This window comes from Gastrolobium bilobum, unplaced genomic scaffold (assembly GCF_033153095.1).
Source record: "Gastrolobium bilobum isolate Gb01-03AN ecotype WA unplaced genomic scaffold, APGP_CSIRO_Gbil_v1 utg9368, whole genome shotgun sequence".
In the NCBI taxonomy this organism is placed as follows: domain Eukaryota; kingdom Viridiplantae; phylum Streptophyta; class Magnoliopsida; order Fabales; family Fabaceae; genus Gastrolobium; species Gastrolobium bilobum.
Window position 1 is genome coordinate 394,656 of NW_026898673.1, and position 13,675 is coordinate 408,330.

Below are 13,675 nucleotides of genomic sequence, written 5' to 3' on the forward strand. Positions count from 1 at the left end.
CCGTAGCGCAATAGCATACAAAAGCGTTATTGACAACCATGGATCGAACCAAAGTAATTAAGTAATCGATTTATCGGTAGAGAAATAAAATATAATAACTAATAGGAGTATATGGAAATTAGAAGATTCAGTTGCAGCATATATGAAAGACAATAACAAGTGCACTTATTAAGTGTGTGGTGGTAATTTAATTAGATAGGTAAGATATTCCTCCAACACGCAAAAGTTAAATATTTTAGGGTTTAGTTTTCATTACTCTGTTTTTCAAGCTTTTTTTCTTTGAAATCGGTATATGATATTAGGGGTGTGCAAAATAATTAAAAAATTGAACCGAACCATGAAACGAACCGATCCGTTCTTAAAATAACCGGTTTTTTAAAAACCAGTTTATGAACAAAACCGGTTTTTAAAGAACCAGTTCATGAACCGAACCGGTTTTAGAACCAGTTTTAGAACCGAACTATTTTGAACCGAACCGAACCGTTTCCGAACCGAACCAAACCGTTTTCAAACCGAACCAAATTTATTTTTATAACTTTATTTTTTAATTTTTTAATTTTTTTCTTTTTAAAAGAGGGTCGACCCGAACCGGTTTCGAACCGTTTCCAACCGAACCGAACCACTTCTGAATCGAACTATTTAAACCAATTTGGTTCAATTTTTAAAAAAATTCAATTCGGTAAGACTCATGTACATCCCTACCTGATATGTTATCGAACATTTATTAGGTATTGGTTATATTTTTTGGCTTTTAAATATGGTTCGTTTTTTTTACATTGAGCCCAAAATGACGTTGTTTTGAGGCGGAAATTAAGGTATTTTTGTAATTATAATTTATTTCAGGGTTATAATAGTCTCATTATAATTTTTAAATTTTTCAACCAAAAACAACATCTTTTTAGGAGCGAATGTAGATAACTAATCTACATTCACTGTAAAAATATTAAAGCCTTTTAAATATGGGTAAAACTACGGTTAATCTGTTATATTAGTGTACCTCTTTGTTAAACAAAATCAAGGTAGAACCCACTAATATTTATTGTGAGAGCTAAATTAACCAACAAATATTTCACAACTCATCAAAAAGTATTAATATAAATTTTAAATAATTCTGAATAAAACTGACTCCCAAGTCCTATCAAAGTACAGACAATTTTGTTATTGGTAGGAAATACAGACAACTGAATAAAACTCAGGACTGAAATAAATAATACGAACTTTATTTTCCAATACCTCGTATACATTACAATGCAAATGCTTTTTGGTTTGATGAATACTCCACAGATGTGGGATCTAAAATAATCTTTAAAAAAGAAAAGAATCCAACGCAATAGCCACACTGCAAAGAATATACAGCAACGTCTTCATAGGATATGCCAGAAACACAGCATGACAGCAACCTAGTAGTATTTGAGAACAGCAAATCCCAATGCAATTAATAGAACTGAAGGTGGGACACTGTAAGATGATATGGCAGATGACGGGGTCAGATTAGAGCGGCCCCTTCCCGTAGATGCAGATGGGGTATCAGAATCCACTGGTGGAGATGTTGGGGTCAAAAGTGGAGGAGTTGTGTCAGACATTGGTGCCAGAGAAGGTGAAGTTGGTGAGGGGAAGACAGAAGAAGCTGCTCAAAGAAAAATTAGAGTCTAATATCAGTATCACACTAAAGAAGTTCTTAATATATAAATAAATATATATATGCATTAAAATGAAATAACCTTGAGGACTAGGAGTTGGAGTAAATCCTGAGGAAGCAGATGGAGATGATACTGGTGAAGGAGATGGTCCAAGAGACACTGGTCCTGCGAATATATACCAAAATCATTCAAAAGATTAGTTAAAATAGAAAATAAAAGGTTAATATAATAATTTTTGGGCAAGAAATAATTTTCAAATTAAAAAGGAAAATGTTGCATTTTGGCATTACCAGGAGCAGGAATTGGTGAACCTGAGGCTGCAAAATAAGTAAATGCAAAAATGTTCACATCTTGGCCTTATTGATAAACAGACTAATAATAAAATTTACTATACAAAGAGTGAAGAATTAGTTTACCTTTGCATTGAAATGGGACACCAGGCATATTGCAGGCACGAGGGAGAGAGATGGCCAATGTTCTGTTGATTGGTATTCTGAAGGGAACACTGGCAGTAAAAATGAGACAAAAACAGTTCATGCCACCACTTGTGAGGGACTTGAGGGCACTGCAGCACTCCGTGGTTGGTGAGGCGCCATTGGCACTGCTATTTGTGAAGAAACTCATACAAGGTGTGAATAAAGTGCTTAGCGTTGAGGCATTACATGGCGTGCTGATTTGGGCATAGGCTGGTGCTGCCATGACCATAGCCATTCCTAATACTAGAGCTATGCGGCAGAGGTGCACAAAACTTGCCATGTGTACTATTCCTCAGTTTTGGCTTGTGTGGTCAGCAAGGAATATGTAGAATCAAGAGATTTTGTGGTGTTCAAGATGTACAAAAGAAAAATGTGTTTACAAGTTTGGTGTTCTGGTAAGAGCTGGATAAGGGGGAATTTATAGATAGAGAAGTGAAAGGAAATGAATATTAGGAAGCGTCAAAGTTGGTGTGGAAGCTCAGCTACCATAACTAATCAGTGAGAAATGAAAGAGTTTGAAGTAGGTAGGATTGGCATGTTCTGACCTATGCATAAAACCCACTTTGGCTAAGAATTTTAAGCTGACAGAGTTGCATACAAAACGTCCTACCCTGATTTGGTGTCACAATGTAGGGTGTTTGCTCAAATTCTTAGCCTACTTGATCATCAGCCTAGTCATTTAATTCTTTATTAGTTCAGCTTCTCAGGTGGATAACCGAATATTACACCATTCTAGATTCCTAGTTCCGTTTCTATCTTTCTTGCTGCTTTCTTTTTTCTTTTTCTTTTTATTGGCCCTTTATTGTATTTTATCTTTGGCCATACCAATCTAATATTATGTCTCCCGTAAGTCAACACATTCTTCTAATTTATTTCTTTTTCTGGATCATACTTTTGTTGGGGTCAATGTATGAGTTTTTTCTTCTCATTTTTTGGTCTTGGGGTATGCTTCTTTTTAAGGTCAGTTAGTGGTCCATGCCTTAGTTGGAACGTGCCATTGGGCAACCCAACTGAGTTAAATGGCCTAAGACCCAGGTCTGTCTTTTTGTAAAATATATTTCAGGGGAAATTCAAGCAAAATTGGGGCTAAGCCCAAAATTTCAATTGGATAAAATATTTGGAAGGTATTTTATTTGTCTATAATGATATACAAAACCATCATTATCTATGAAATTCGAACCCGAATCGGACTTGTGATTCAGTTTGTCTCTCCCATTGGAATTCGAATTAATTCCCATTTATCTACTTTTATTCATGTGGGGAGGGAGGAAACGCTTGTATTCGGCTACAAAGTTTATTTTGTACACTGCGGGAAGTTCTGTTTTTTTATTAATAGGAATTCTGGGTATCGGTTTAATACTTCTGCTACGAAAAACGGCTGTGATAAGAAACGCCAAGGAAAAGAATAGAAGACTGACTTGACTCCTTCATGCATGCTCCACTTGACTCGGGGGGATATAGCTCAGTTGGTAGAGCGGACTTTTGTCCAAAGATCCAATCTAAAATATGAGGGGGGATATTTTTACTATCAAAATTTTTCACTACCAACTTACTACCTATCTAATTACCATTGGATCAAAGAGAGAGAATGCTAAAAAGTTTTTGAAGAGAGAGAAAATGCTAATCCAATGGTGATTAGATAAGTAGTAAGTTGGTAGTGAAAAATTTCAGTAGTGAGAATATCCCTCCTCTTAAAATATTCACACAAAATTTGGTTTTTTTGCCAAAAGATAAAAGTTTATAATAGTCCATTATTTGTCTGCTATTTTATATTTTCTCATTTCTTTGTTACTATTTGTTTTTGTTTTTGTATATAATTAGACTAGAAGTGATAAAAAATGACTATTTCGAAGAAAATGTCCTTATCTACAAAATTGGTAATAAATTTAATTTGAATTATTTTTTCATTATTTAGATAAAAAAATACTCTTCAAATGTAAAACTTATGACAGATTCACTCAATTATTATTATTTTTTTAATTTGAATCAACTATATTTTATACTAGTTTTTAGAAAAAGACCAATACTAGGCTTTTCAGAAAAGGCCAATGATCAACTTATTAACATATTTACACACAACTTTTTTTTTAGCTAAAAAACTAAAAATGGTAATAATTCATCATTTTTCTTCTGTTTTCTATGCTCTCATTTTCCTTGTTACTCTTTTCTATATATTAGTCTTCGTAAATAATTGTTGATATGTTTAATTTGAATATTTTTTTCAATTTTAGATGAAAAAGTCTTTAAATGTAAAGTTTATGAAAAATTTACTCAATTAAATTCTTTTAAATTTGAACTATATTTATTGGGTTCGCTTTTTCTGCCGTTACTGTAGATACGTTATATGCAGTAAGCCCAATACGACATCGTTTTGAGGCAGAAATCATGATATTTTTGAAATTTTAATTTATTTCGGGATTATAATAATCTTTATATTTAAATTTTTTAAGATTTTAATACTAAAATGACGTCGTTTTGAAAATAAATGCAGATAACGTATCTGCATTAACTGCAGAAACATTTTTTCCATATTTATTTTAGTAAATAGAGCAAACTATATTTTATATGAGGGTATATTAAAAGGCCAACTCTATTTATTGGGGAAAACAAAAAAAGAGAGGCAACACTAGGCTACATATAAAAAAAAAGAAATAGAGGCAACACTAGGCTACATATAGGCTTGGGCCATGGCCCAACACTTAAGAATATAGTGCTCCTTGTCATTATTCAGAAAGGATCAGGAACAAGTTTTTTTATACTTGTAATTTCACAATGGTCGATAATCTAAGGGTATTTGTATTCTCATGTGATAGTAAATTTTTTTTTTGTCTCCTGCACACTTAATTTGAAGTGGGGCCTAATAGGAAAGAAAAATAAAAAATAAAAAAAGAAATGATACAAGTATCAATGTATGAACAGAAGATAAGAAAATTTTTATGTTACATAAGACTAACATGGCCCATAATCTAATTATACCAAACATATGTATAGTGCAATTAGTAAGATCAAACTTAGGCTTTGCATACCAGTCATATATCCTTGCAGTTGATTCTAAAAAGCAATGACACTCACACTGGTATATAAATTGTAATTGCGAGAGAATGCCATGCCCATTTCTCTGAATCTTCTTAGTTACATCTTACATATACGTGACATCACATAGCCCCGTGACACTGTTCCAATCCGACAAATTTCTTTTGTTCATTTGGATTTTGGATTCCAAAAGATAAGCTATATGAGCTAAATTTCGTAGATCAAACGTAAGAAACTCCTAGTTCGTTTTTCTTAAGTCATATTTTCAAAAGTCTCGTGTTTTTAATACCTTAAAGATGACAGCGCAACAAAGTTCCCTCGACCTCATATATTAAAGGTTGGTCATCTTTTATCCCAAAAAAAAAAGGTTGGTCATCTACATTACCGACTTGTCTTCGGAAATTTCTATGCGAGTAATTAATTTTATAGACGTAAGTGTTCAAGTTTTCACGTTTGCACTTTGAACAGCTCAAAGTAACAAATAGAATCCCTATAGCCACTTTGGTGGCCATGATAAAGAGGATAAGACATGATATGTTATTATATCTATATTGTGTTTGATGTGTATTAGATAAGCACTCTGACAATGGCCAGCGCCAGTTGATTGGTAACAAGAGTTGACTCTCACGTATTCAATAATGTTCGTAGGGAAAGAGCATAATAAAGCTATATTTGGAATGAAAGGGATGTGATATTTGCTATCATATCACGTACATTCCTAACTCGAATTCTCTCGTATGATAGATTATCTTATTGCGAATATGATAAAATAAGCCAACAAAATAAGTGTATCATATCCTATTGATTTACCAAATAATAGATAAGGACAGGATATGATAACATATTTTATCCTACCTTTGTCCGGCTGTGAGATCCTGTCTATTCATATCCTACATCAATGAGCCCTAATTTAAATTAGTTTACCCATATATCCCTATAAAAAGCCATACAATGCCGTCCTTCCAAACCATCGTAGTAAACCAAACACAAATTTATAGTAATAGGTGATATCTTCTTCTCAGTTCAAAGGATTCCATCGAATTTGCATCACAAAATTCCAATGGCACAAGCAAAAATAGAGATGGGTACCTTGGTTTTGGTCGTAATGGCCATGCTGTATGCAGGAGCTGAGGCACAATCAAGTTGCACAAGTGTGTTACTCAACCTTTCACCGTGCCTTAATTACATAACGGGGAACTCCTCAACCCCATCTTCAGGATGCTGCTCACAACTTGCAAGTGTTGTAAGGTCACAACCACTATGTCTGTGTCAGGTTCTTAACGGGGGAGGATCATCACTGGGGATGAACATCAACCAAACCCAGGCTATGGCCTTGCCTGGTGCTTGCAATGTGCAGACCCCACCCACCACTCGGTGTAATGGTAAGATACAGTTCCTTCTAATTTCATCATTCTAAGCTATATTTTCCTGTCAAATATATTGAAACATTATATTAAAATATCCACTCTTCTAACCAATGTATGGAAATAAAAATGAATCTCTAACCTGACTAAGATAAGTGCACCCTATAATTATATTCTGATTCACTACTTTCTTCTGATTTGCATAATGTTTTTGTCAACAGCTGCTTCACCAGCAGATTCTCCTAATTCGAATCCATCAGGTACACAATGTTAATTCATCAAGTTGAGGAAGTGATATTATTTCCGACCCATGTTGTCCATGTTAATTGACATTAACCATTCAATTTGACATTAAATTTCAGGAACCGGATCCAGAACAGTTCCCACAACAGATGATGGCTCTTCCAGTGGAAATTCCTTCAAGTTGTCGATTCCTCTGCTGTTCATTGTTTTTGCAGCAACATATGCTTCAATTTTCACAACGTACTGATTCTTTATTCCGTTGGCCTCCCACTAATAATGCTACTTTCACTTGTTATTGACGATTGTCGTTTTTTTTTTTTAATATATAATATTGAGTTCCCTTAGGTTGAAGAGTTCAATATATTCATTTTTGTTACCTCTATTTAGTTACATAGTTTGGTACAGTGGAGAGATATTTACTTTTCATCGATAAACAGGACTCGCTTGCTTTTGCTGTTATGATCTTATTATAACAAACGTATCTGAGATTTTCCCCCTGCGTCCTCATCCCTTCGTCCCCAACAGTCTTTTGGCGTAGCAATTTGAGACATTGTGGATCAAATTAGTTCCTTAATTAACAAGAATTGTAAATTTTAAAAATTCATTTATTTTATTTTATCTCTTAGTTTTGGAGTTAGTTTTAGGAAAGGAACAAGGGTCATGATCATTTTACACCAGTGTAAGTTACACTCTCAATCTTGTCCGTTGATCCCACTTATATCTAAGGGCTCTAATTTTTTAATAATGTGAGCCATTGGATACAAGTGGATCAATGGTCAAGATCGAGTGTAAGACTTCTAACTCTTACACCGGTGTAAGAATATCCTGCCCCAAGGAACAAAGAAACTGGAGAGTTTTATTAATCTTTTTCCTGGTTTGTGAGTTTAAAAAGATGAGGGGGAAGGAATTGGAAAATTTCACAAAATTCTCCAAAACCCTTAGTATTCTTAAAATTAAACTTCCCTCATTTTTTGGGGTTTAACTCCCAAACAAGTGGAGGGAATATTCTCTATTTTTCTTCCCTCTCCTCCAAAAAATGAAGGGGAAGGGAAGAGAAGGAAATGGATCCAAGGGACAGGGAGGGAAAAGAAGGAAAGAAAATTGGAGGATATTCTCTTCTTCTGTTTGGTAGTTAAAAAACTGTAAGGGAGTAAAATAGAGGGTTAATGAGATATTTTTATCATTTTAATTTTTTTTATAAATTAATATAATTATTATATTTTAAAAATTAAATTAAATTTAAAATTTCTAACAAAATTATTTATGTATTTTTCACACTACTAAAAAAATCATATTTTCGACGAACTTTCTACGATGCAAACGACGAAAATTCCATCGAAAAAGTATTTTTTTGTTAGAATACTTTTCGTTGAGAGGCGAAGAAATTTTTTATCCGTCGAAATTTTTACAGAAATAAATTTTCTTTCAAAATTTTCAATGAAATTTAATTTCCGTCAAAAGTTTTGATGAAAATAATTTCTTAAATATTTTCGACGAAAAAAAGAATTCCGTCAGAAATTTTGATGGAAAGTTTCCGACCAAAATTCCCCATGGAAATGTGTTTCGATGAAAAAAAAAAAATTCAAAATTTTTGAGGGAAATGTTTTTTTCAAAATTTTTGATGAAATTTACATTTCGTAAAGAATTTTGACGTAATATTTTTCCAACAACATTTTTCATGGAAATATTTTCCGTTAAAATTTTTTACGATAATATTTTTTATCGAAAAATTTCGATGAAAATGTTTTCCATTGAAAAATTTGATGAAAATTCTTTTGTCAAAAAATTTGGATGGAAATGTGTATTTTCTTCATTATTTATTGTCAAAAAATTTGGATGGAAATGTGTATTTTCTTCATTATTTATTGTCAAAAAAGCTACTAAATGAATATTCTATTTTATTTTCTTTTTCTTTTTTACCTTTACCCCATAAATATATTGAATAGAATGAACTATTTTTTTTTCTATATTTCAACCAAATTTAGATTCTGTAAAGAATTTTAACGAAGTTTTAATTCTGTCAAAATTTTTTACGAAAATATTTTGTGTCAAAAAAATTGAATGAAATGTGTTTTGTTGAAAATTATGTTGGGAATATTTTTCATCGAAAATTTCGACGGATATGTTTTTTTATCAAAGATTTTGAGGAAAATGTTTCGACGAAATTTAGTTTCCGTAAATAAATTTGACAAAAAAAAAAAAAAAATTCGTCGAAATATTTTACAAAAATATTTTTTGCCTAATTTTTTTTCGTAAATATTTGTTGTCAAAATTTTCGCTGTAAAAGTGTTCTGTTGAAAATTTTGATGAAAATATTTTCTGTAAAATAATTTGATGAAAATATTTTCTGTAAAATAATTTGACGAAATTATTTTCTGTCGAATTTTTTTTATGAAAATGTGTTTCGTCAAAATTTTTGATAAATTATTTTCCTTTGAAAAGTTTGACAGAAATGTTTATGTGAAAAGTTTAGACGGAATTTAGATTCTATCAAGAATTTTCACTAAAATTTTTTTCCTCAAAAATTTATGTCAGAGCTTACGGCGTAATTTGATTTTTGTCAAAAATTTCGTCATTTTTTTCGACGAAATTTTTTTTGTCAATAAATTCTGTTGGTATGTGAGACTTTTTTAATAATGTCACATTTAAAAATTATTCACATTTATGTAGTTTTCATATATTATTGCTAAAGGTAGATAAGTAATTTTCAATATTTCACCCCTCAAACCCCCTAAATTGGGGAACGTTAATTTTAAGGTTGAGAATGGTTTTGGAGGATTTTACAAAAATCTCCAATTCTCTTCTCCCATTTTTTTTAACTTAATAAAATTCTTCCGTTACTTATTTTTCCTCCTAGAACTAACTCCCTAACAAAGTTAGAGACTCATATAACTGGCGTTAAATTTTCCGAAGATGAAGTCAAGAATCTATTCTACCATGAAGGACAATATACAACCATTTAAAACTGATGAAAGAAATAAGAAAGAAACCCAAACCTCTGCGACAGGAAAATCATTTCTCACATCTGAAAATATGCCTACCTGAAACAATTTATACAGGGGGAAAAATTGAAAGCTGTTTGCTAGATTTGCTTGCTCAAAGTAATCATGGATTTATTTGAAATCATAAATTAGGGAGCATGTGAATATAAAATGCTTCTAGAATCTCTCCATTAAATGCTTTTCCAATAAAATAATGGGAAAAAAGTTTCCCATGTTACTTTAAATAATTTTATTTAATGTTCATCGAAACGACGTCGTTTTGGAGTTGAAAAATTAAAAAATTAGAGTGATAAAGACTATTATACCCTGAAATAAATTAAAATTACAAAAATACCATGATTTCCGTCCCAAAACGACGTCGTTTTGATGAACATTAGATAAAATTATCTAAAGTAACATCAGAAAAAACAAACCCTAAAATAATCTACCTGAATTTCACCACACACACACACACACACACACAAAAAAAACGTTTTTGCTGAAACCAAACCTTAAGCATTGGATTGGTCACAAGAATCAAGTTCAAACGACAAGACACCAACCACCACATGGAACCGTAGCCCAAACCATAAGCATTGGGCTATGTTGACTTTGTTGTTGGGTCTACCTCTGTGGCAGAAAACTAAATGTTGAGCAAAACATTATTGGTTGCTGTGGGTCTCAGCAGGTTTTTTTTCTTTTTCTTTTTTGTTAAATTTGCATTTAGTGCTTATTTTTACACTGAATGCAATAATATTTTTTTTTTGGGTACTAATTAAAGATACGATTAGTTTCGCGGAAATATTTTTAAAAATTTCCTAAAAATACAGAAAAAATTATTTATTTTAATTTTATGAACCACCTAAAGTTTTTTTTTGTAATTTTTATTGAAAAATAATTTATTTCACTTATACAAATATAATCAACTTCATTTTCACATAAAAACGGTTGGAAATATTCAAGGATTGAATATATCATTAGAAGATATAATGTTAATTTCTTTAGAAAAAATAACTAAATAAATACAACGCAATTGTTCCTATAATATACATGGTTATTGTTGAATTGACCTTTTTCTTGGTGGCTCTATGTTGTTGTTTCCTTTTTCATCTTAATGAATTTTATGTCTTTCTTGCTGAAAAGAAAAAGTAACTCATTGGTTTTGGTCAGTTTCTTTTACCGTTCATCCTTACAATGACTTGCACGAATGCAAATTGCGAAGTAAAGTATCAATGCGAATTAGATCAAAACCAGACAAGTATGATAATATAATTATGAAGCACTTAACCACTACCATACGTGTATAATCTCATAAGACAATAAGCCATGAAAAAAAATGGGTGAACGATGAGTTATTATTAATCTAAACAACAAATAAAAAAATTATGTCTGTATAACTACTACCGAAAGGGAAGCAATACATAGTTTATTATAATGGTGTACCTAGACAATGTACAGCTACTACAGTGACTGCTTACAGTTTATCAATTCAATTGTGATTTGTGGTTAAGAAAATGACAACTCCAGCTTGGCATTATTTCCTTTTGATGTTTTGCTTCCCCATCTTTTAAACTGCTAATTATTGGTCCTCCTTTTTTCTCTTTTGGCTTTCAACTTCTTTTCATACACCTTCATTTTCACAATTCAATTTATGAATGGACCAAAGATGCTAAATATGATTCAATTTAATTTTTGTGTGACCCACATCTGCATTGGAATTGAGAAACCTACGTTAAGTGAGCTCGGACTAAAATTTCATTATTTGGTCGCATTCAAGCTTTCGTCAATCCTACTCCTTTTTCTTTTTTGGCATTCTTCTACTATTCCTCTCGGATTGATCCATTGATATCTCCTGGCTAGGGTTGTAAACGAATTTGCCTCTAAACTTGATTTAAAAACAAGCTAAATTTATATAAAATATTTTGAATCTGCTGTTAATCTAATATAGGTTATAGATTTGATAAAGTCTATATTTAAAAAACAAAAAGTATAACCTAAACCTATTGGTTTGTTTAAATTTATCAAGAATTAAAATATATATATATATATAATAAATTTTTTTATTAATTTAAAATACATAATTTCTATTAAAAAATTTAACACTTACTATTCTCCTTTTCTCTCTGTTCAATGTTTACAATAACCTTGTGGCTCCTTCTATTTTTAAGTATCCCCAGGACCCCAACCATCTTGTTCCGATGGATTGTTGTTTTTCGAAGTCGGAGTAGTAGCTGTGTTCCATTTTTTGTCTTTTTTAAGGTACCCTTTACTCTTTAGAGCGTCTTTTAATGTTTGACGAAATGCTTAACAAGATTTTATATTGTAACTGTTAAGTATGGCTCATACTTAGTATGGAGATGAGAGTTTGTTATCGGGATCAGCAGAAAGATAATTGGGGAAAATCAAATAAAAAAAATACAAAATATAAGACACTTGGGCTTGGTTTAAAACTAAGTTAATGTCATAGTAAATTTTTTTTTTTTTTTTTTTGGAGTTACCCAACCCTAATTACCTTTTTGAGGCGAGTTGGCTCCCTCCGGTATCCCCACAAGCTTCGACTCTTTAAGCCGGCTATGAGACTAATCCAGAGTGCGGGGGTCAGTGATGGCTAAAGGTTCAGCCCCCTCCCCAAGAATGCATTCAGCGGGAATCGAACACATGTCATAGTAAATTTTTTAGTTACTAATTTTTTCTATTTTTTCATTTTTAGGAAAGTTGGGGTGGTTCTCCACAACTTAGCTCCATATACCAAATTTTGATCATCTTTGAGGTAAATCCATTTATCTCCTCCTTTAGTTAATAATTTTCTTTGTATGCTTTTATGTTCTTTATTTGTTAGGAATTTTCTTATAGTTTTCTTATGCTTTTCATGTTTTATTATAAGTTTTCTTATATAGCTTATAAATTATATTGGGGATTAATTTAGGCAAGACGCTTTGTTAATCTCATAACCTTTTGATTCATTTTAGCCGTGACGACTTGGTGATTTAAAATTTATCTAAATTTTTTTATTGAAACTTAAAACATTAAGATTTTCAACAAAGGGATAATTTAACCGTGACGGTTTGTTAACCCCGTGTATTTTATTTTGACTCATTTTAGCCGTGACGGCTTGATGATTCAAAATTCATTTAAATTTATCATAAAATTTACAATAACAAAAATAATAACATGAAATTTATTAAAAAATGGATTAGCTGAGTTGAGACAGCTTGTTAATCCTACAATTATCATTTTGGATTATTTTAGCTACGACAGTTTGATAATCCGAAACCATGAAATCAAAAAATTTCAAATGATTTTCTTTAAAATTACTTTAAAAAATAAAATCAATCAACACACAAACATTTTCTACAGAACGACGTAGCTTTGAGTTCTCTATTGTACCGAGGGATACGTCAGAGCGGAACCCATCCCGTCAAGCACAAAAATAAATTTTTAAAAATTAGTGTTTTTTTTTCAAGTCAATTTTGTTTAATTCTTTGGGGTGAAATAAATATTTTAAATTTTATCAATAAATTTTCACAATTAATATGAGGTAACCATTTTTTAAACGGACGGTGTAGGGTGTTAATACCTTCCCTACTCGTAATCAACTCCCGAATTTATTTTCTATTTCAAAGACCAATTTTCTCAAACAAAAGGATTTTTCCAATATTTTTTCAAATAAATCTTAATGGTGACTCCATTGCTTTTAAATATTTTAATTTCTTTCGCCGTCACGTCGCAATTCGGTTGCGACACTTGATAGCGGAATTTCAGTCAAACTGTAATGTACTTGAAATTTTCATCTTTTTTGGGAAACAAGTAATTTTTCATCTTTCATACGCGCTAAATTATAGACTTTCTTTATTAAAAAATTATAATGTGACGCTTGATACTTTTATATTACATGGAGAGCGAGAAATTTGTGCTTTAAAAGGATATAAGTTATGTTT

General features: G+C 31.5%; 2 protein-coding genes across 2 annotated transcripts; one reads left to right on the forward strand and one right to left on the reverse strand.

Annotated features, from left to right (window-relative positions):
• Positions 1-1,400: 1,400 nt before the first annotated feature.
• LOC133318219 (non-specific lipid transfer protein GPI-anchored 20-like) lies at positions 1,401-2,396 on the reverse strand. The gene is made up of 4 exons (XM_061520211.1): positions 2,057-2,396; positions 1,931-1,957; positions 1,722-1,805; positions 1,401-1,630 (listed from the first exon to the last, which is right to left on the reverse strand). Exons 1-4 carry the CDS (start codon positions 2,394-2,396, stop codon positions 1,401-1,403), a joined length of 681 nt encoding a protein of 226 aa, XP_061376195.1.
• Positions 2,397-6,209: 3,813 nt separating this feature from the next.
• LOC133318203 (non-specific lipid transfer protein GPI-anchored 5-like) lies at positions 6,210-7,102 on the forward strand. The gene is made up of 3 exons (XM_061520196.1): positions 6,210-6,531; positions 6,735-6,773; positions 6,876-7,102. Exons 1-3 carry the CDS (start codon positions 6,210-6,212, stop codon positions 7,001-7,003), a joined length of 489 nt encoding a protein of 162 aa, XP_061376180.1. The 3' UTR covers positions 7,004-7,102.
• The last annotated feature ends 6,573 nt before the right edge of the window (positions 7,103-13,675 follow it).